Genomic DNA, 24,648 nt, shown 5'->3' with positions numbered 1-24,648 from the left:
ATCCCATATGACAGAAAAAAAACGTTTGTTTAAAATTTCCCAGCTTCTAAAGAGCAACGGAAATATTTCTGAGATGCTCTGAATATGTAGCTGCAACTGGTCAGTTGATTTTATAGTCGCTATACAAGCTTTTGTTTTTGGGATTGTCACATTTTTATGATACCTTTTATCAAGTGAGAATGCTATACAGCATTCTCACTTATTGTTTTCCTGTTTTTCTTTATTTTTATCAGTGAGAATGCTATACAGCATTCTCACTTATTAAGTTCCTTCAGGTCTTGATTATTATTCCGTACGTTTTTCGGCATCTAACTACTCCTGCATACTTCAACCGATTTAAACAATTTTCATATCAAAACGTTCAGCTCGTTCACGACATTACTGCTATGTCTTTTTGTAAATATAACTTTTATAATATTTAAAATATTTAACTTTTTGTGCGTTTTTTGCTCTCATTGAAAATGAATGGAAAATCCTTCAAATTCTTCAAATATTTCAACTTTTTGAATCTTACTGCTTCAGCCTATTTTCACCTATAAACGCCAATCAAACTTTAAAACGTAGTGATATCTTTTGGCTATTATGGTATGTTTCAGCTTTTTCATATCTTTCACCATTTTCGTATAGTACGTCTTTAAAATAATTTTGGCTTTTCAAGAAATTCAGCAAATAACATGCGTTGCTATGGTCGTCAAGGAGCCTCTGTTAGAGTGCGCACTCTAGAAATTCAACAAATTCTTCTTCTCCGAACAACTTCTTCTCACTCGCTCAAATTTCACTCTATCCACACAAATTATACATCAAAACGTAGGATTTTTTGTCTGTATTTGGAAAATGTAACCATCATTGGTGTGGGATTTATAGATTTTTCGCAAATCACCTCAGAGCGACACTAACCCGAAACCTTCCCCATTCATTTTCTATGGAGCGGTTTTCAAAAATGACACCTGGAAATCCAAAACATCGCATGTTTTCGCATCGTCGCTACTCCTAAACCGTTTCATGTAGAGGCATGAGACTTTCACACATTCATGTCCCGACCCTTCTGGCGGTCACAAAAGAGAAATTTTGTCGATAAATGTTACAGTTTTGACGCAGGAACAATTTGTTCGGGAGTAGCGTTTTGGGAAAATGCTAAAACAGGATCAGACTTCAATCTCCCCAAATTAGGCACTTTTCTACATCGTCGCTACTCCTAAATCGTTTTATGTACAGGCATGAGACTTTCACACATGAATGTCCCGACCCTTCTGGCACTCATAAAAAAGGAATTTTGTGGATAACTGTTACGGTTTTTCCGCAGGAACAATTTGTTCGGGAGTAGCGAATGTGCAAAATCCTTAAAACGCTTTGGAGCTTCATTCTTCCACATCATCCACTTTTTACATCGTCGCTGTGCCTACACCGATTTTTGTACAAACCTAAAAATGAACTCCATAGTCCTCAAAAGCCTGCTGATACTCAGAGTGAAAGAATTATTTTGATATCTCTTATACTTTTTCAGCTAGAGCGTTTTGTTCCGGAACCTTTTTAGAGGATTTCTGAAATTCGCTATAAATTCCTTTTATATCATAATTTTTTTATGCCTTTATTAAACTTTTTTCAGCAAAAAACGATAGCTTATCTTCTTCCCCTATCCGTTACGAAAAAAAATGCTGAAAAAATTACGTCTCTACCATTTATAGATCAGGAGATATGGAGCGTTGTTTGAGGCAAAGTTCTCCATTATAATCCAATACCAGCCTCTGACACAAAGTCTCTGCACTTCGGTAGACGGCCTGCTGCAGCTGTGTCAGTGAGTTTCCATGATGACGGAACTCTGAGGGCCAGAGGGAGAAGCTCCATTCGGATAGAATGGCAACTTTCAACATCCCCTGCAGTGGCTGTGATTAATGTAGGAGCCTGAAATTCGCACAGTCACTTCCTCTTAACATTTTAAAATTTTCAAGTGACTTTCAGCGATATGTCACTTTTCTGTCCCATTTTGGATGTCACATGCTTTCCTATTGGGCCTGTGCTTCCAACAGGACCTGGCATGATGCCCAGACACGACCCAATTGGCCAATACAGCACCACCCACATGTGGGAAATGGCGCTACTGACCATTTTGGTCAAATGTTGAGTTCTGGGCCCAGATGTGGTGAGGCTGAGTTGCTAAAGGAGGCGGATCTGACCCATGAACTTTGGTCACGTTTGGTGACATTAAGTATTGGCACCCCTTTTTGAGGCACTTCCCATTACGGGATTTGGACCAAACTGACAGAGTACAATCACCTGGTGATAATGAACACAACCTTGTTAGCGGCTAACGGTTAGCATGTTGCTAACCGGAAGTAGCTCTAGGAAGCTCGTACAAACTTCTGCTTCACAGAGTCTGTACTTCCTTTAGAGAGAAAATTTCTAGTTGTTCTTAATCTTCAAATTCTTCAATTTTTTTAAATTTTTCAAATTTTTCAAATTCCTTCAATTTTTTTCAAATTCTCCAAATTTCTTCAAAATTTTCAAATTCTTCAAATTTTTCAAATTCATGAAAATTTTCAAATGTTTCAAATTTTTCAAATTCTTCAAATTTTTCAAATTCTTCAAATTCTTCAAAATTTTTAAATTCTTCAAATTTCTTCAAAATTTTCAAATTCTTAACATTTTTTAAATTCATGAAAATTTTCACTTTTCTTCAAATGTTTCAAATTCTTAAAAATTCTTCTAATTTCTTCCAATTTTTTTCAAATTTTTTGAATTCCTTTAAATTTTTCAGATTTTTCAAATTATTCAAATTTTTTCAAATTTTTCAAATTCTTATATTTTTTTCAAATATTTCAAATTTTACAAATTTCTTCAAAATTTTTTCAAATTCTTAAAATTTTTTCAAATTCTTCTATTTGTTTCAATTCTTCAAACTTTTTCAAATTCTTCAAATTCTTTCAAATTCTTCTATTGGTTTCAATTCTTCAAACTTTTTCAAATTCTTCAAATTTTTACATTTTTTCAAATTCTTCAAATTTTTAAATTTTTTCAAATTCTTCAAATCTGATTTCAATGTTTTCTGCATCTTCTTCTCAAATCATTCTGCAGATTAGCATTCTCACTCGCTGTTGCGTAGGAACAGCTTTTTCTAGTTATTATTATTATTATTCCGTACATTTTTCGACTTCCTACTAGTTCTGCATTTTTCAACCGATTTCAACCATTCTGGTATCAAGACTTTTGGTAATTATAACCTTTTATAATATTTAAAATATTCAACTTTTTGTAACTTTTTTGCTCTCATTCAAATGAATGGAGAATCCTTCAAAATCTTCAAATATTTCAGCTTTTTGACAGCTTACTGCTTCAGCCTACTTTCAGCTAGAAATGCCATTCAACTTTTAAAATGTAGTGATATCTTTCAGCTATTATGGTATAGTTCAGCTTTTTCATATCTTTTACCATTTTCATATAGTACCTCCTTAAAACAATTTTGGCTTTTCAAGAAATTCAGCAAATAACATGCGTTGCTATGGTTGTCAAGGAGCCTCTGTTAGAGTGCGCACTCTAGAAATTCAACAAATTCTTCTTCTCCGAACAACTTCTTCTCACTCACTCAATTTTCAACCTAGCCACATAAATTATACATCAAAACGTAGGAATTTTTGTCTGGATTCGGAAAATGTAACCATCATTGGTGTGGGATTTATAGATTTTTCGCAAATCACCTCAGAGCGACACTAACCCGAAACCTTCCCCATTCATTTCCTATGGAGCGGTTTTCAAAAATGACACCTGGAAATCCAAAACATCATATGTTTTCGCATCGTCGCTACTCCTAAACCGTTTCATGTACAGGCATGAGACTTTCACACATTCATGTCCCAACCCTTCTGGCACTCACAAAAGAGAAATTTTGTCGATAAATGTTACGGTTTTGCCGCAGGAACAATTTGTTCGGGAGTAGCGTTTTGGGAAAATGCTAAAACAGGATCAGACTTCAATCTCCCCAAATGAGGCACTTTTCTACATCGTCGCTACTCCTAAACCGTTTTATGTACAGGCATGAGACTTTCACACATGAATGTCCCGACCCTTCTGGCACTAATAAAAAAGGAATTTTGTGGATAACTGTTACGGTTTTTCCGCAGGAACAATTTGTTCGGGAGTAGCAAATGTGCAAAATCCTTAAAACGCTTTGGAGCTTCATTCTTCCACATCATCCACTTTTTACATCATCGCTGTGCCTACACCGATTTTTGTACAAACCTAAAAATGAACTCCATAGTCCTCAAAAGCCTGCTGATACGCAGAGTGAAAGAATTATTTTGATATCTCTTATACTTTTTCAGCTAGAGCGATTTGTTCGGGAACCTTTTTAGAGGATTTCTGAAAATCCATAAAAATCGCCTTTATATCATAATTTTTTATGCCTTTATTAAACTTTTCCAGTAAAAACCGATAGTTTTTCTTGTTCTCCTATCCGTTACGAACTAAACGCTAAAAAAATTACGTCTCTACCATATACGGATCAGATGATATGGAGCGTTGCGCGAGGCAAAGTTCTCCATTATAACCCAATAGGCAGACTCTGACGGTAAGTGTCTGCACTTCGTTAGACTGGCCTGCTGCAGCTGTGTCAGTGAGTTTCCATGACGACGGAACTCTGAGGACCAGAGGGAGAATCTCCATTGAGATACAATGGCAACTTTCGACGCCCGCTGCAGTTGCTGTGAGTAATGTAGCAATCTGAAATTCGCACAGTCACTTCCTCTTGACATTTTAAAATTTTCAAGTGACTTTCAGCGATATGTCACTTTTCTGTCCCATTTTGGATGTCACATGCTTTCCTATTGGGCCTTTGCTTCCAACAGGACCTGGCATGAAGCCCAGACACGACCCAATTGGCCAATACAGCACCACCCACCTGTGGGAAATGGCGCTACTGACCATTTTGGTCAAATGTTGAGTTCTTGGCCCAGATGTGGTGAGGCTGAGTTGCTAAAGGAGGCCAATCTGACCCATGAACTTTGGTCACGTTTGGTGACATTAAGTATTGGCACCCCTTTTTGAAGCACTTCCCAGTACAGGATTTGGACCAAACTGACAGAGTACAATCACCCGGTGATACTGAACACAACCATGCTAGCGGCTAGAAGTAGCTTTAGAAAGGTCCTACCAACTTCTGCTTAGCCGGGGTTGTTCTGCCTTTACAGACAAATAGAGGGCTACAGCTGTGAGGGAGTCTCCATGACAACCCTTTTAGCCAGAGGCTTCTAGGAGGTCCATTGACTTAACATGGCACCTTTCGAAGGCTACTGTGGGTGCTGTGAAGACCGTAGGAAGCTGAAATTCGCAGTGTTACTCCCTGTTAGTATTTTTGACGGTACCACGAGGCAGGCGCCTTGCTAAATTTCTTCAGAATTTTTTTAGTTGTTCTTAATCTTCAAATTCTTCAATTTTTTAAAATTTTCAAATTTTTCAAATTCCTTCAAATTTGTTCAAATTCTCCAAATTTCTTCAAAATTTCTAAATTCTTCAAATTTGTCAAATTCTTCAAATTTTTCAAATTCCTTCAAATTTTTTGAAAATTTTCAAATATTTCAAATTTCTTCAAATTCTTCAAATTTTTCAAATTCCTTCAAATTTTTTCAAATTCTCCATATTTCTTCAAATTTTTCAAATTCTTCAAATTTCTTCAAACTCTTCAAATTCCTTCAAATTCTATTTCTTTCAATTCTTCAAACTTTTTCAAATTCTTCAAATCCCTTCAAATTTTTACATTTTTTCAAATTCTTCAAATCTGATTTCAATGTTTTCTGCATCTTCTGCTCAATCATTCTGCAGATTAGCATTCTCACTGCTGTTTCGCAGGAACAGCCTTTTCTAGTTTCAGGTGTATTTTGTGTCAGATTTTTCCTTGGTGTTCCTTTTGGCCGCTGGGATATTCTGTTTTTAAGGTCCAGTGTTGACCATGAAAGAGCTTTAATGTGACAATATTGTAATTTGTGAAAAGCTTCTATGTGCAGCTGTGGTGGGAGAAATGGCTAAAGTAAAACATTTTAAATTAATTTTAATTTTGCAATCAATTTTTCAAACAAAAAAAATTGACATGTTAGTATGAGATATACCAGTGCAACTTTAGGCACTATGTGGCTAAAAACATTGGTTATTTAAGGTTGTTTGAACGTATCATGATATATATCGTGATATATATCGCGTAATGTAATATTAGTATTTCTTTATATCGCCCACCCCTAGTTGAAGTGCAAATAAAGCCAAATGTCTCTTCTTGTGCGCTCACCTATGTGGCTTTACACAGTGGGGGGAGAGGGGGGGGGGGGCTTACTCCAAGGGTTGAAGATGTCAGTGACAGTCGTACACACTGGGAGACAAACATAGTTGTGGACTGTTTCAGAGAACAATGAAAGCTAACCTATTACTTAGAGGTTAGGAACTGAACAGCAGACAAACCAAGGCTGTTCAACCATGCTGCTTATCTGGGCTGTTTTTCACACAATGTTTCTGATCTTCTCTGATTTATTTAGTTTTTACAAAGAAGTCATTTACGGCCCAAATTACCATCAGCAGTGGACCAGAAGTGGCCCACAGACCATCTGTTCAATAGCCCTGACCTAAAGAGTGATTTTCTAAAGAGGTGAATTATGGGTAACAGCCCAATAAGTGAAGAGCTGTTTAAAGTTTAAAATGTGTCTCTGGATGATTGTATCTTTCTAAAAGATCAAAATCTCTAAATACCAAAAGCTGCAGCAGAGCTGACCTGAATGAGCTGAAGATTTAGAAATCTGATGGTTGAAATAGTCCAAAGTATGAAGGAAGTAGTTAAAGGTCCAAAAACGTCCAGAACCGACTGAATAATGAAGAATAAACCGGACGACAATAATGCTGAATCAGCATCAGTCAATGAAGACATCTGGACTCACCGAGCCTTTCTGCAGTTCCTCACAGCTGGAACCAGTCTCCGTCGTCCCCATTCTGATGTGTTGTACTTCTCCAGGTCCAACTCATCCAGAACCTCCTCTGACATCTGCAGCATGTAGGCCAGAGCTGAGCACTGGATCTCTGAGAGCTTCTCTGATCTGTTCTCTGATTTCAGGAACTGTTGGATCTCCTGATAAACTGAGAGGTCATGTATCTCCATCAGACAGTGGAAGATGTTGATGGTTCTGTCAGGAGAGATTCCACCATAGTTCATCTCCTTCAGGTTGTTGATGACTCTCTGGATGGTTCCTGGACTGTCCTCTGTCTGACCCAGCAGGCCTCCTAAGAGTCTCTGGTTGGACTCCACAGAGAGGCCATGAAGGAAGCGAGCAAACAGGTCCAGGTGGCCATTTTCACTTCTGAGGGATTTATTCATGATTCTCTTCAGGAAGTCATCCAGAGATGTTTCACTGTATTTATCTCCCAGGAAGTTCTTCACCACCTGTGTGTTCCTGCTGGTGAAGCAGTGGAACATGTAGACTGCAGCCAGAAACTCCTGAATGCTCAGATGAACAAAGCAGTAGACTGCTTTCTGGAAGATCACGCTCTCTCTCTTGAAGATCTCTGTACAAACTCCTGAGTACACTGAGGCCTCTGTGACATCCAGACCACACTGCTCCAGGTCTTCTTGGTAGAACATGATGTTTCCTTTCTCCAGATGTTCAAACGCCAGCCTCCCCAGCTTCAGGAGAACTTCCCTGTCAGCCTCCATCAGCTCCTGTGGACTCCTCCCATGTCCTCCATGGTACTTGTTCTTCTTCCTCCTGGTCTGGACCAGCAGGAAGTGAGAGTACATGTCAGTCATGGTCTTGGGCAGCTCTCCTCTCTGCTCTGTGGTCAACATGTTCTCCAGAACCGTAGCAGTGATCCAGCAGAAGACTGGGATTCCACACATGATGTGGAGGCTCCTGGAGGTCTTGATGTGGGAGATGATTCTGCTGGACAGCTCTTCATCACTGAACCTCCTCCTGAAGTACTCCTCCTTCTGGGCGTCGCTGAAGCCTCGTACCTCTGTTACCCTGGCAACACATGAAGGAGGGATCTGATTGGCCGCTGCAGGTCTGGAGGTGATCCAGACCAGAGCCGAGGGAAGCAGGTTCCCCTTGATGAGGTTTGTCAGCAGAACGTCGACTGATGACTTCTGTGTGACGTCAGAAACCAGCCGACTGTGCTTGAAGTCCAGAGAAAGTCTGCTTTCATCCAGGCCGTCAAAGATGAAGAGAAGTTTGTGGCGAGCCAGCTGCTCTGCTGGGAGCTTCTGGAGGGTTGGATGGAAAACATGGAGCAGCGTGAGAAGACTGTGCTGCTCACCTCTGATCAGGTTCAGCTCCCTGAACGACAGCAGAACCACCACACGGACATCTTGGTTCTCCAAGCCCTCGGCCCAGTCCAGAGTGAACTTCTGCACTGAGAAGGTTTTTCCAACACCAGCCACGCCGTTGGTCAGAACCACTCTGATGGCTCCATGTTGGTCAGGTGAGGCTTTAAAGATGTTGTGGCACCTGATTGGAGAGTCATGGAGGTTCTGGATCCTGGAAGCTCTCTCCAGCTGCTTCACCTCATGTTGGGTATTAACCTCTTCACTCTGTCCCTCTGTGATGTAGAGATCAGTGTAGATCCTGTTGAGGAGGGTTCTACTTCCTGGTTCATCACTTCCTTCAGTCACACATTCACATCTCCTCCTCAGACTGATCTTATGTTCCTCTAGAACCTCCTGCAGACCAACATCTGCTGGAACAGAGAAGAAGAGACAACTGAAGGAAAAACCTGATTTAGTGATGAAGTTGGAGCAGAAACATCTGGAACATCAAGAGGTGTCATCATTAGAAGGTCTCTTAGTTCACATGATGTGATGCTAACCAATCGGATCCATCCTTAGAAGCAGAACCTTGTTAGATGGTCAGACAGCAGAGTTCTGCCTCTGCTTTGTGGCCAGTATCTGTTCACTGGCAGGATCTGATTCACAAAGCAGATCAGATGAAGAAATGCTGACAGAAACATGCAGCAGCTTTCAGCAACATCAACAATTTAGCATCATGTCACCATTGTCCTCATTTCTCTGCTTCTATCTGACCTTCTCCCACAAACACAGCAGCTACAGAAGAGACAGAGAGACAGAAAATGGTTCCTGGCAGCATTTTCAGCCTTAATGAAGGAAATCTGGAGGAAATGCTCTAATCTGCCAGAGAAACAGCTCCTTGGATCAGGTAGTGTTCACATTTCAGATGCTTTTCTCCCTCAGAGACTGGATCGGATGTTTTTAGAGAATAATTACAGATCAGAAATGACATGGGACTGATTTGGTCCTTTAGAAGTAAACAACAGATAGAAATATTCCATGTTTCTACAAATATATCTGCTGTAATCTGGGATCTATTGTCAGAGGAAATAAAGCTTTCTGTCTCTCAGACTTTCCTTCCCTCTTTCTGTAAAGCAGCAGTGCAGCAGGTTGTTTTCTCCACCTTTTTGTTTCCATCAAAATGAGCCGCAGCTTTAAGGAGATGTTCAGTTTAAATGCATTTAGCACAAAGGGCTGAAAACAGAACCACTTCAAAGCAAACCCAATAGGTTGTTGGGTTGAACACAGACGTTACATTTACAGCAGCTGGAAATCCAGAGATTCAGGGGAAATAATCGATCCCAGAAAGACTTTAAACACTTAGATTCCCAAATGCTAACTAAAGACGAGGAATTAGTCCAACAGAGACGATAGAAGGAAGTTCTGATTGGAGATGTTCAGTCTCACCTGGAGCACAGCTGCTCTGATTGGCTGCCAGCAGTCCAGGTCCTGGTCTGAAGAATTAAAACAAAAGTAATCACACCCCTTCTCCTTCCTTTAGATCTTAACATAAATGGTCTTCCAAATTCATGCTTTACTTACCAGTTTATAAAACTCTAAGGTCCATTTTTAAACAAATGAATGAATATGCTTCTAAACATATATTTACACATTTACATGCCAACAATTCTCCCTACAGCCAATGTGACTAAGACCATTGTACATATGTGTATAACCAGGCCCAATGTTTCTGCAGTGAATACTACTGGTTTATTGACTAACAGCTGATGATCATGGAGCTTTAAGTTAAGTTAAAGTTCTAAACTAATTTACTTTCACTTTATAAACTGAAGACTGAGTAAATATTATGTTTTATATCTCTGTAGAATCACAAGGATCAGTTAGAAACTGGGTTCTTACTCTGAGTCTGAGGGTCCAGGTTCTTCACTGAAGTCTGGATTGTTTCCTTTGGACCAGTCACTCCTGATAGATGGAGAGCTGGATCCTGGAGGTTCTTCTCTGTTCTCCATCTTCTGGAGTTCAGTCAGCCTGAGAGAGAAACCAGAACCAGTCAGTTCCCAGTGGTTCAGGTCCAGTCAGTGTTCTGTAGAGCAGAAAGCTGGTTCCCATCATGTGTGTAGAGGACCAGAGGAACCTGAGTTCAGCAGGTACCATCTGGGTCTGGATTGTCCTCTCCTTCACTACTTCATGCACCTCCTGATGTCTGCTGGGTGATCTCCTCAGAACCATCTGGAGAAGTTCTGGTTTCTTCAGAGAATGAAGCTAAAACTGAGGGTGAAACCTTTTCAGGTCTGAACTGGAATCCTGTTCCAGGTCTGTAGAAACATCCAGAGTGAATGAAGGAGGGAACATTTCCTCTGAAGTTCTGATGTGTTGGTTCTGAACACAGCGGCCCGTAAAGAGGAACAAAGATGCTGCTGCTTCACTGCTAAAAGGAACTAAAAGGAAGTAAAACTGTATTGAAATGAGTGTTTTTGCCCTTGATCTGAGCAGCTAAATAGGATTATCTGCCAACTGAATATGATTTAGCACTTAATATAGGATCAACTTATCTCCATCATCTTATTTCAAGGTCAGTATATCTAATTATCTTATTTCAAGGTCAGTATATGTAATAACACAGCAGCAGCATCAACGGGGGTTTCTCCCTGCAGCCTCCCTGGAGACACCAGTCTGTTGGCGGGTCTCTGCCGCCCCGGCAAGTCCCAGCAGAATTAGCATCGGCTCCTCATCCTCAAGAACTGACTGCACACATGAAGCTTGGAGGTGTACTTTCTGCCTAAAAACATTTTAAAACTACATTTTTCATAAATTAAGGCTACAAAATCCATAGGTTAATAAACTAGTCAACTCATTACTGCTCCTTACTCCACCCTTGTGGTGGACAGTGTTTCTGGCTCCAGCCAACCCCGTTCCCTCAACAAGCCCCGAGTTCTGGGTCAGCTGAGGCACCAGAGCCCCAGAAAGTGAAATTAGTCGGTAAATGTGAATGAAAAGCTACCAGGGATCTGAAAGCTCCAGGCTTTTCAGTGGCAATAGAAAAGAGGCTACACATACAAACATACACATGAATATACACACAGCTAAACAAACATGGCTCTCATTTATTATATACAACAGACTGAAACACATGAGCCATAAATTATTCAGGGCCTCCTTAATTAAACACAGTTTTAGCTAAATATAGAAATGCTGGACATTTCTACACTGAGTCTCATCCACAGTTTCACTCCACAGATGGAAACAAAAAGTTTCCAGAGTTCTTCAAACACTAAAGAATCTTAAGATTTCCATATGAGATCATAGCCTCCATCTCTGTCTAAAAACCTCTTTTTATCAGTTCCTCCACATTTTCTGCTGACAACCCAAGCTCAAGATTTTATTTCCCAGAGCAGGTCCAACTCTGACAGAAACAGAAATGATTACAGGCCTGTATTGAACACAGGGACTGGAAAGTGTCCACAGAGGACGCTGATCTGGAAGATTTCCCATCATCTGTGTTGTCCTATAGTCACTTCTGCACTGATGCAGTCCTACCCACAGAGACAGTCAGAGTTTTTCCTAAACAGAAACCATGTGAGGACGATGCAGGCTGAAGGCAGGAAGCGCGGTTCCTGTATCCACAGAGCATGACCTGCAGTGTGGATGCAGATCAGGAGACAGACTGGCCTACAGCAGGGCTACAAGTGAACTGAAGAAATGCACCTTAAGAGTCAAAGAAGGGAGAAATGTTCTTTTTCTTTTGGTATAAGACATAAACCATATTAGTATAATAGCTCAGCGCTCAGGAAGCATCACTAAAAAGTCTGTTCCTGTTCTCAGGAACTCTGATAAACAGTTTTATGGTTGGCTGCTGGAACCAGAGTCAGGACAGGAATCAGCAACACAACCTTTGTTTCTGCAGAGATCTGAGTGTCCTTGTTCCTCCACAGCCAGAAACCATCATTCTAAACACATTTATAGCTGCTGACACCAAACACTGAACACAGCTGCTGACACAGCTAGAAAGTACTCTCTGGAACAAAGACCTGGGTGTCAACAGAGGAGCAAACTGAACTCTGACTTCCCAAAGTAAACTCAGTGAGCAGAAGAAAAGTTAGAATAAAATGATTTTACCTTTAATTCTGACACAGACGTGTTTCTTCTTCAGAGACTAAATGGACCCTGAGCTTCTCTTCCTGCTGAGAGTGAACATGAGAAACAGGAAGTGCTCAGCCTGCCCCCCCCCCCCCCCCCCCCCCCCAGATCCATTTACAGGAAAGCAGGTGGTTTGTCTGTAGTCTGTTAGCAGACAAGGGATCTTCCTGGCCGCTGGGATGATGGCGGACCGAAAACGCAGCTTCCTTTAAGCTCTAATGCACTACTTCCCATTTGATAGTTAAGACCTCTGTTTTTGAGCTCCCAAAAGGTTACAAAACTTATCTATACAGTTTATTTCTTTCCAGTTTATTTCTCTTTACCAATCTTCAAACAACAAAAGATATGAAACTAGAAAAAGCTGATACTGTGGCCAAGCCAGCGACAGCCTCCAAGACGTGCTCTCCAGTCCCTGACCACGAGTATGCTATGGAGACTTTGCTGCCAACAACCAAAAGGAAATCTGCCCCGACGCCTATTAAAACACCGACACCACCCAGCAAGGTAATTGTGTCCCAAAATGAGGAAGTCATCAACCCGATGGTGGAAGCCATTAACAAGTTAACAGACAAGATCGATAACTTCAGCGTACAGCTAGGTGACAACATGATAATGGTTGCTAACATCTCTAAGCTAGCCGAAATGAACACAGCTGACATAAAAGACTGCAAAACGAAACTATCTGACTTGGAAAAAGAGGTTCCTGCGCTCATCAAAAAAAGGAAAGATTGATGGAACTAGAATGCTATAAACGCCGCTGGAATTTAAAAATTCAGGGCTTAAGAGAAAAAAATAACGAAGATACCCGCAAAGAAGTTATCTACATCTTAACCAAAATAGCACGGCACTGGGCCTCGTCCATTGGCAACGCAGTGGACATCGCGCATCGTCTGGGGAAAAAAGAAGACAGAAGACATCGGCAAATACTTATTCAGTTCAGCATGCGACAATACAGAGATGCCTTCTGGAAACTCCCTAAAGACTCCAAGAAAGAGCTGGGCATCCACTTCAAGCAAGATCTCTGCAAACTGGATCGGGAGGCAAGAGCTGCAGTCTGGCCCAAAATGGAGTGAGCCAGGAACGAGGGAAAAAGTGTCTACTACCGAGGGCATGTCGGCTACATCAGCGGTGTTCGGGTATTCCCTGATTGACTGAAGATCCAGTGCTAGTGGTCAGTAACCACACACTATTGCTCAAGAACACAAGGTGCTAGATTATGGTTCAAGGAAAGTTGCATTCTTTTATTTCTAAAATTCCTTTTGGTTAAATAGGCCAATTTCAATAAATAGGGCTATTTAAAAAAGGCAAAGTTAATTATTCAGAGATTTGCTAAATCTTTTTGATAAATACATTCTAATCTTGTTATTTGGTTAGAGGTCAGTTACTCTGTTCTGAACTCAGTTTAAGGGAGTTAGTGTTTCATTCGTTCCTTTTCCTAAACACTAGAGGTTTAATTACCTTCTTCCTATTTTTTCTGGTGCTTCCCTTTTATGTCTGTGTTTATTTCTAACTTTAACAGTGTGTCTTTAAATGTTAGCGGTTTGAGAGATAGTATTAAAAGAAAATTAATATTTCTTTTTTGTAAAAATGCTAAAGCTAACTGCATATTTTTACAAGAAACACTCTATTGAGGCAGATGAGAACTTCTGGTCTAATCAATGAAGGGAAAAATAAATTTGTCTCATGGTACTAATAAATATGCTGGTGTTGCTTTACTATTTCACAATTTTCAGAATAAACTAGAAACTCATAGGAAAGACACCCAGGGCCACTGGATTATTTGTGTGCTCAAAATGGAAACTAGTTTTCTGATTCTCTGTAACGTCTATGGTTACAACAGTGTTTCTCAGAATAAACGCTTATTGTCTGAATTAACAAGTAATTTAAAAGAACTAGCTCACAAAAATTTCACAAACAATTTCATATTGGGAGGAGATTTCAATATAGTGTATAATGAATGGTCTGATAGATCACCCTCTAAATCCCAATCTCATCATATAAATGTGGTTTTACAAAACTTTTGCTTAGACCTTAATCTGCTGGATCCTTGGAGAGAAGCAAATCAGCGCGGTCAGTCCTTCTCCTGGTTTAAATCTGATGGCTCAGCAAAGTCCCGTATCGACTTCTGGCTAATTTCAGGAAATCTGATGCAAAATAGTGTTAATGCTGGAATTTCACCTGCACCTTTATCTGATCACTGCCTGATACAACTCACTATCACAACTCAACTGAAAAAGTATCACAACTCAATTGAAATAATCCCATAACAAAGGTTACTGGAAGTTTAACTCAACCCTGCTTAACAATGAAAGGTTTAATAACGAAATCCTGGAGCATCTCAATTTAATTTGTAGTGATAAAAATCTGAATTCTTACACAAAAAAATGGGATTTTTTTTAAATTGAAAGTCCGCCAAATCTCAATGAAATACAGTAAATTAATAGCTATTCAAAACAAGGAAAAGGAATTAGAAATCATTCAAGAACTTAGTCACATCTGCTCTAAACCTTTTTTTAATGATGATGACAAAAAAATTCTACAGTCTGAGTTAGATTTTTTTTATACTAAAAAAGCCAAAGGAGCATATCTGAGGTCCGGTGCTCAGTGGATTGAAGATGGTGAGAAAAGAACTGCATATTTCTGTAGACTAGAAAAAAATTAGACAAGAAAGAAATGCGATAAATTGCTTGCAAATTAATGATAAACCATGCACTTACACAAAATTAATATTCAAAGAAAATTTCACCTTTTATAGCAATTTATAATATTCTTCCACATACGATAACTCAATGACAGAAACATTCTATCATTCTGTTCAACATTTGATTCCAAAGATGGATGACAATTTTAAACAGATTTATGAGGCAGACATCACCATAGAGGAATTGGATAAAGCTTTGGGAGCTTTATCCAAGGACAAAGCTCCGGGCTGCGATGACTTAACGAGTAACTTTTATAAACATTTTTGGGTTCACATCAGAACCCTTGTGTTTGGACTGCTTACAGAACTATTACAAAACGGCTGTTTAACCCACACTATGAAACAAGGTGTCATCACGCTCATTCCTAAACCCGGTAAAGATCCAACTCTTCTTGTTAATTTAAGACCGATAACACCGTTAAATAATGATTACAAGCTTCTGACACGCATCTTTGCTAACAGATTAAAATCAGGCATATGCAAAATTATTTCTGACACTCAATCTGGATTTATAAAAATGACGCTCTATACATAACATTCGCCCTATTTTGGACTTAGACCGCCATGTTGAACCAGGCCCAATATGGCGGTCTTCTGCCGGACCCATTGAGATGTGACAGGGAATGCAGTCAGAGTCCAGGAGGAATTACACTCTGATAAGGACGAGGTTGAAGGAGCACCATGGAAAGCCAGATGGAGCTTGGCTACCATGGTGGAGAAGAGATGGAGGTGGGTTGAATCAGGGTCATCTGAGTCCTAATCAGACATTGGGCAACCACTGCTTGAGCTTTGGCTGGGTAGCAGGCTGAGACGTGATTTGAAGACCTTTAAGATGAACTCTGGATGCTGATTGGGCTTCGTGGAGGTCTGGTTCAAAGCTGATTGGCTTGTGTGGGAGGCGGATGAGCCTCTGATTGGATGAATGTAAGTAATTCAGTTTCTTCAATTGAACTTCCGCTCAAGCTTCATTTAAATAAATGGTCACACAGAGATTTATCTATTCTGGGAAGAATATTTCTCACCAAAATGGAAAGTATATTAGACTTATCTACCCTGCATATACATTAGGAATACCCAATTTAGCAATCAAATCTATCAACAGAATGAATTTTGACTTTATATGGAAACAGAAAACTCACTATATCAGAAAAGGTAATTTAATTAAACAGTTTAAAGATGGAGGACTGCAAGCTATTGAATTTGACAGTTTGAACGGCACTTTAAAAATAAATTGGCTCTGGTCGTTTTTAACAAATCAAAATAAATTATGGTTCCATATTCCATGCAAAATATTTTCAAATCTGGGCAGAGTTAGTTTTCTTCTTAGATGTAACTTTGACGTTAAAAAACTGCCTGTTAAACTTTCCTTCTTTCACCAGCAAGTCTCATTATATTGGAGATTGATCTATAAATATAACTATAGCCCACACAATACTCCCTTGTGGAATTGCCGTTCCATAAAAATGAATAATAAATCAATCGTTGCACATACTTGGCTAGAACAAGGTGTTTGGTCTGTGATGCGTTCATTAAATAATGAGGAGCTGATGTGGCCGTCATTAAAGAACAGAACCCATGAACGGACCATGGAGCAGAACCTTAGAACCAGAACAAAGCTGAAACCAATGAGACGCTGAAGATCAACCAGTTAATGTTCTAGATGTTATATCTCTGTGGAGTCACATGGATCAGTTAGAAACTGGGTTCTTACTCTGAGTCTGAGGGTCCAGGTTCTTCACTGAAGCCTGGATGGTAATCTTTGGACCGGTCAGTCCTCATAGACGGACAGCTGGATCCTGGAGGTTCTGCTCTTTTCCTCTTTCGATGACTGTTCTCCATCTTCTGGACTTCAGTCAGTCTGAGAGAAACCAGAACCAGTCAGTTCCCAGTGGTTCAGGTCCAATAAAAGTCCTGTAAAGCCGAAAGCTTACTCCATCTGGATTTACCTAAGTACGGTTTTATACACTTGACGTTTTCTGTGTGCCACAACTTTTTCAATTTCTCACCACCGCCAACTTTTAACATAACTTCACTCTTTTTAAAACTACATTTTTCATAAATGAAGGGTTTGTAAACTAGTCAACTCCTTACTCCTCCTTACTCCACCCTTGTGGTGGACAGTGTTTCTGGCTCCAGCCAACCCCGTTCCCTTAACAAGCCCCGAGTACTGGGTCAGCTGAGGGACCAAAGCCCCAGAAAGTGAAATTAGTCGGTAAATGTGAATGGAAAAGCAACCAGGGATCTGAAAGCTCCAGGCTTTTCAGTGGCAACAGAAAAGAGGTTATACATGCAAACATACACATGAATATATACACAGCAAAACAAACATCCCTCTCATTTATTATATACAACAGACTGAAACACATGAGCCATAAATTAGTCAGGGCACCCTTAATTAAACACAGTTTTAGCTAAATATAGAAATGCTGGACATTTCTACACTGAGTCTCATCCACAGTTTCACTCCACAGATGGAAACAAAAAGTTTCCAGAGTTCTTCTAACAATAAAGAATCTTAAGATTTCCATATGAGATCATAGCCTCCATCTCTATCTAAAAACCTCTTTTTATCAGTTCCTCCACATTTTCTGCTGGCAACCCTTTGCTTAAGATTTTATTTAGCAGACCAGGTCCAACTCTGACAGAAACAGAAATGATTACAGGCCTGTATTGAACACAGGGACTGGAAAGTGTCCACAGAGGACGCTGATCTGGAAGATTTCCCATCATCTGTGTTGTCCTATAGTCACTTCTGCGCTGATGCAGTCCTACCCACAGAGACAGTCAGAGTTTTTCCTAAACAGAAAGCATGTGTGGACGATGCAGGCTGGAGGCAGGAAGCGCGGTTCCTGTATCCACAGAGCATGACCTGCAGTGTGGATGCAGATCAGGAGACAGACTGGCCTACAGCAGGGCTAGAAGTGAACTGAAGAAATGCACCTTAAGAGTCAAAGAAGGGAGAAATGTTCTTTTTCTTTTGGTAAAGACATAAACTATATTAGTATAATAGCTCAGCGCTCAGGAAGCATCACTAAAAAGTCTGTTCCTGTTCTCAGGAACTCTGATAAACAGTTTTATGGTTGGCTGCTGGAACCAGAGTCAGGACAGAAATCAGCACAACAACCTTTGTTTCTGCAGAGATCTGAGTGTCCTTGTTCCTCCACAGCCAAAAACCATCATTCTAAACACATTTATAGCTGCTGACACCAAACACTGAACACAGCTGCTGACACAGGTAGAAAGTACTCTCTGGAACAAAGACCTGGGTGTCAACAGAGGAGCAAACTGAACTCTGACTTCCCAAAGTAAACTCAGTGAGCAGAAGAAAAGTTAGAATAAAATGATTTTACCTTTAATTCTGACACAGACGTGTTTCTTCTTCAGAGACTAAATGGACCCTGAGCTTCTCTTCCTGCTGAGAGTGAACATGAGAAACAGGAAGTGCTCAGCCTGCCCCCCCCAGATCCATTTACAGGAAAGCAGGTGGTTTGTCTGTAGTCTGTTAGCAGACAAGGGATCTTCCTGGCCGCTGGGATGATGGCGGACCGAAAACGCAGCTTCCTTTAAGCTCTAATGCACTACTTCCCATTTGATAGTTAAGACCTCTGTTTTTGAGCTCCCAAAAGGTTACAAAACTTATCTATACAGTTTATTTCTTTCCAGTTTATTTCTCTTTACCAATCTTCAAACAACAAAAGATATGAAACTAGAAAAAGCTGATACTGTGGCCAAGCCAGCGACAGCCTCCAAGACGTGCTCTCCAGTCCCTGACCACGAGTATGCTATGGAGACTTTGCTGCCAACAACCAAAAGGAAATCTGCCCCGACGCCTATTAAAACACCGACACCTCCCAGCAAGGTAATTGTGTCCCAAAATGAGGAAGTCATCAACCCGATGGTGGAAGCCATTAACAAGTTAACAGACAAGATCGATAACTTCAGCGTACAGCTAGGTGACAACATGATAATGGTTGCTAACATCTCTAAGCTAGCCGAAATGAACACAGCTGACATAAAAGACTGCAAAACCAAACTATCTGACATGGAAAAAGAGGTTCCTGCGCTCATCAAAAAAAGGAAAGATTGATGGAACTAGAATGCTATAAACGCCGCTGGAATTTAAAAATTCAGGGCTTAAGAGAAAAAAATAACGAAGATACCCGCAAAGAAGTTATCGACATCTTAACCAAAATAGCACGGCACTGGGCCTCGTCCATTGGCAACGCAGTGGACATCGCGCATCGTCTGGGGAAAAAAGAAGACAGAAGACATCGGCAAATACTTATTCAGTTCAGCATGCGACAATACAGAGATGCCTTCTGGAAACTCCCTAAAGACTCCAAGAAGGAGCTGGGCATCCACTTCAAGCAAGATCTCTGCAAACTGGATCGGGAGGCAAGAGCTGCAGTCTGGCCCAAAATGGAGTGAGCCAGGAACGAGGGGAAAAGTGTCTACTACCGAGGGCATGTCGGCTACATCAGCGGTGTTCGGGTATTCCCTGATTGACTGAAGATCCAGTGCTAGTGGTCAGTAACCACACACTATTGCTCAAGAACACAAGGTGCTAGATTATGGTTCAAGGAAAGTTGCATTCTTTTATTTCTAAAATTCCTTTTGGTTAAATAGGCCAATTTCAATAAATAGGGCTATTTAAAAAAGGCAAAGTTAATTATTCAGAGATTTGCTAAATCTTTTTGATAAATACATTCTAATCATGTTATTTGGTTAGAGGTCAGTTACTCTGTTCTGAACTCAGTTTAAGGGAGTTAGTGTTTCATTCGTTCCTTTTCCTAAACACTAGAGGTTTAATTACCTTCTTCCTATTTTTTCTGGTGCTTCCCTTTTATGTCTGTGTTTATTTCTAACTTTAACAGTGTGTCTTTAAATGTTAGCGGTTTGAGAGATAGTATTAAAAGAAAATTAATATTTCTTTTTTGTAAAAATGCTAAAGCTAACTGCATATTTTTACAAGAAACACTCTATTGAGGCAGATGAGAACTTCTGGTCTAATCAATGAAGGGAAAAATAAATTTGTCTCATGGTACTAATAAATATGCTGGTGTTGCTTTACTATTTCACAATTTTCAGAATAAACTAGAAACTCATAGGAAAGACACCCAGGGCCACTGGATTATTTGTGTGCTCAAAATGGAAACTAGTTTTCTGATTCTCTGTAACGTCTATGGTTACAACAGTGTTTCTCAGAATAAACGCTTATTGTCTGAATTAACAAGTAATTTAAAAGAACTAGCTCACAAAAATTTCACAAACAATTTCATATTGGGAGGAGATTTCAATATAGTGTATAATGAATGGTCTGATAGATCACCCTCTAAATCCCAATCTCATCATATAAATGTGGTTTTACAAAACTTTTGCTTAGACCTTAATCTGCTGGATCCTTGGAGAGAAGCAAATCAGCGCGGTCAGTCCTTCTCCTGGTTTAAATCTGATGGCTCAGCAAAGTCCCGTATCGACTTCTGGCTAATTTCAGGAAATCTGATGCAAAATAGTGTTAATGCTGGAATTTCACCTGCACCTTTATCTGATCACTGCCTGATACAACTCACTATCACAACTCAACTGAAAAAGTATCACAACTCAATTGAAATAATCCCATAACAAAGGTTACTGGAAGTTTAACTCAACCCTGCTTAACAATGAAAGGTTTAATAACGAAATCCTGGAGCATCTCAATTTAATTTGTAGTGATAAAAATCTGAATTCTTACACAAAAAAATGGGAATTTTTTTAAATTGAAAGTCCGCCAAATCTCAATGAAATACAGTAAATTAATAGCTATTCAAAACAAGGAAAAGGAATTAGAAATCATTCAAGAACTTAGTCACATCTGCTCTAAACCTTTTTTTAATGATGATGACAAAAAAATTCTACAGTCTGAGTTAGATTTTTTTTATACTAAAAAAGCCAAAGGAGCATATCTGAGGTCCGGTGCTCAGTGGATTGAAGATGGTGAGAAAAGAACTGCATATTTCTGTAGACTAGAAAAAAATTAGACAAGAAAGAAATGCGATAAATTGCTTGCAAATTAATGATAAACCATGCACTTACACAAAATTAATATTAAAAGAAAATTTCACCTTTTATAGCAATTTATAATATTCTTCCACATACGATAACTCAATGACAGAAACATTCTATCATTCTGTTCAACATTTGATTCCAAAGATGGATGACAATTTTAAACAGATTTGTGAGGCAGACATCACCATAGAGGAATTGGATAAAGCTTTGGGAGCTTTATCCAAGGACAAAGCTCCGGGCTGCGATGACTTAACGAGTAACTTTTATAAACATTTTTGGGTTCACATCAGAACCCTTGTGTTTGGACTGCTTACAGAACTATTACAAAACGGCTGTTTAACCCACACTATGAAACAAGGTGTCATCACGCTCATTCCTAAACCCGGTAAAGATCCAACTCTTCTTGTTAATTTAAGACCGATAACACCGTTAAATAATGATTACAAGCTTCTGACACGCATCTTTGCTAACAGATTAAAATCAGGCATATGCAAAATTATTTCTGACACTCAATCTGGATTTATAAAAATGACGCTCTATACATAACATTCGCCCTATTTTGGACTTAGACCGCCATGTTGAACCAGGCCCAATATGGCGGTCTTCTGCCGGACCCATTGAGATGTGACAGGGAATGCAGTCAGAGTCCAGGAGGAATTACACTCTGATAAGGACGAGGTTGAAGGAGCACCATGGAAAGCCAGATGGAGCTTGGCTACCATGGTGGAGAAGAGATGGAGGTGGGTTGAATCAGGGTCATCTGAGTCCTAATCAGACATTGGGCAACCACTGCTTGAGCTTTGGCTGGTTAGCAGGCTGAGACGTGATTTGAAGACCTTTAAGATGAACTCTGGATGCTGATTGGGCTTCGTGGAGGTCTGGTTCAAAGCTGATTGGCTTGTGTGGGAGGCGGATGAGCCTCTGATTGGATGAATGTAAGTAATTCATTTTCTTCAATTGAACTTCCGATCAAGCTTCATTTAAATAAATGGTCACACAGAGATTTATCTATTCTGGGAAGAATATTTCTCACCAAAATGGAAAGTATATTAGACTTACCTACCGTGCATATACATTAGGAATACCCAATTTAGCAATCAAATCTATCAACAGAATGAATTTTGACTTTATATGGAAACAGAAAACTCACTATATCAGAAAAGGTAATTTAATTAAACAGTTTAAAGATGGAGGACTGCAAGCTATTGAATTTGACAGTTTGAACGGCACTTTAAAAATAAATTGGCTCTGGTCGTTTTTAACAAATCAAAATAAATTATGGTTCCATATTCCATGCAAAATATTTTCAAATCTGGGCAGAGTTAGTTTTCTTCTTAGATGTAACTTTGACGTTAAAAAACTGCCTGTTAAACTTTCCTTCTTTCACCAGCAAGTCTCATTATATTGGAGATTGATCTATAAATATAACTATAGCCCACACAATACTCCCTTGTGGAATTGCCGTTCCATAAAAATGAATAATAAATCAATCGTTGCACATACTTGGCTAGAACAAGGTGTTTGGTCTGTGATGCGTTCATTAAATAATGAGGAGCTGATGTGGCCGTCATTAAAGAACAGAACCCATGAACGGACCATGGAGCAGAACCTTAGAACCAGAACAAAGCTGAAACCAATGAGACGCTGAAGATCAACCAGTTAATGTTCTAGATGTTATATCTCTGTGGAGTCACATGGATCAGTTAGAAACTGGGTTCTTACTCTGAGTCTGAGGGTCCAGGTTCTTCACTGAAGCCTGGATGGTAATCTTTGGACCGGTCAGTCCTCATAGACGGACAGCTGGATCCTGGAGGTTCTGCTCTTTTCCTCTTTCGATGACTGTTCTCCATCTTCTGGACTTCAGTCAGTCTGAGAGAAACCAGAACCAGTCAGTTCCCAGTGGTTCAGGTCCAATAAAAGTCCTGTAAAGCCGAAAGCTTACTCCATCTGGATTTACCTACGTACGGTTTTATACACTTGACGTTTTCTGTGTGCCACAACTTTTTCAATTTCTCACCACCGCCAACTTTTAACATAACTTCACTCTTTTTAAAACTACATTTTTCATAAATGAAGGGTTTGTAAACTAGTCAACTCCTTACTCCTCCTTACTCCACCCTTGTGGTGGACAGTTTTCTGGCTCCAGCCAACCCCGTTCCCTCAACAAGCCCCAAGTACTGGGTCAGCTGAGGGACCAAAGCCCCAGAAAGTGAAATTAGTCGGTAAATGTGAATGGAAAAGCTACCAGGGATCTGAATGCTCCAGGCTTTTCAGTGGCAACAGAAAAGAGGTTATACATGCAAACATACACATGAATATATACACAGCAAAACAAACATCCCTCTCATTTATTATATACAACAGACTGAAACACATGAGCCATAAATTAGTCAGGGCACCCTTAATTAAACACAGTTTTAGCTAAATATAAAAATGCTGGACATTTCTACACTGCGTCTCATCCACAGTTTCACTCCACAGATGGAAACAAAAAGTTTCCAGAGTTCTTCTAACAATAAAGAATCTTAAGATTTCCATATGAGATCATAGCCTCCATCTCTATCTAAAAACCTCTTTTTAACAGTTCCTCCACATTTTCTGCTCACAACCCTTTGCTTAAGATTTTATTTAGCAGACCAGGTCCAACTCTGACAGAAACAGAAATGATTACAGGCCTGTATTGAACACAGGGACTGGAAAGTGTCCACAGAGGACGCTGATCTGGAAGATTTCCCATCATCTGTGTTGTCATATAGTCACTTCTGAACTGATGCAGTCCTACCCACAGAGACAGTCAGAGTTTTTCCTAAACGGAAACCATGAGTGGACGATGCAGGCTGAAGGCAGGAAGCGCGGTTCCTGTATCCACAGAGCATGACCTGCAGAGTGGATGCAGATCAGGAGACAGACTGGCCTACAGCAGGGCTAGAAGTGAAGAAATGCACCTTAAGAGTCAAAGAAGGGAGAAATGTTCTTTTTCTTTTGATATAAGACATAAACCATATTAGTATAATAGCTCAGCGCTCAGGTACCATCACTAAAAAGTCTGTTCCTGTTCTCAGGAACTCTGATAAACTGTTTTATGGTTGGCTGCTGGAACCAGAGGCAGGACAGAAATCAACACAACAACCTTTGTTTCTGCAGAGAAACAAAGTTTGTTTTCCCAAAGAAAACTCAGTGAGCAAAAGAAAAGTTAGAATAAAACAATTTCACCTTTAATTCTGACACAATTTCTTCTTTTTGTTCTTCAGCGACTAAATGGAGCCTGAGCTTCTCTTCCTGCTATGAGTAAACACGAGAACCAGGAAGTGCTCAGCCTGCCCCTCGCAGACCCATTTACAGGAAATCAGGTGGTTTGTCTGTAGTCTGTTAGCAGACAAGGGATCTTCCTGGCCGCGGGGAAGATGGCGGACCAAAAAGGCAGTAAGCTGTGTATATATATATATATATATATATATATATATATATATATATATATATATATATATATATATATATA

At 39.8% G+C, this 24,648-nt stretch overlaps 1 protein-coding gene and 1 long non-coding RNA gene across 2 annotated transcripts in view; both read right to left on the bottom strand.

The window, feature by feature from the left end:
* The window catches only part of LOC118559480 (NLR family CARD domain-containing protein 3-like), a 41,680-nt gene extending 32,893 nt beyond the window's left edge, over window positions 1-8,787 (bottom strand). The window contains exons 1-2 of the mRNA XM_036130190.1: window positions 8,773-8,787; window positions 6,909-8,677 (exon numbers count right to left, since the gene is read on the bottom strand). Coding sequence (XP_035986083.1) covers window positions 6,909-8,677; window positions 8,773-8,787 — 1,784 coding nt within the window. The remainder of the gene's footprint in view (window positions 1-6,908; window positions 8,678-8,772) is intronic.
* Window positions 8,788-16,820: 8,033 nt separating this feature from the next.
* LOC118559478 lies at window positions 16,821-24,433 on the bottom strand. The gene is made up of 3 exons (XR_004928877.1): window positions 24,363-24,433; window positions 22,872-23,018; window positions 16,821-16,962 (listed from the first exon to the last, which is right to left on the bottom strand). It is a non-coding gene; the product is annotated as an uncharacterized LOC118559478 (long non-coding RNA).
* Window positions 24,434-24,648: the final 215 nt, after the last annotated feature.

Source organism: Fundulus heteroclitus, unplaced genomic scaffold (genome assembly GCF_011125445.2).
Source record: "Fundulus heteroclitus isolate FHET01 unplaced genomic scaffold, MU-UCD_Fhet_4.1 scaffold_293, whole genome shotgun sequence".
NCBI lineage: Eukaryota > Metazoa > Chordata > Actinopteri > Cyprinodontiformes > Fundulidae > Fundulus > Fundulus heteroclitus.
The sequence above is the reverse complement of the archived record's forward strand: the minus strand, read 5'-3'. Positions and strand labels throughout refer to the sequence as shown.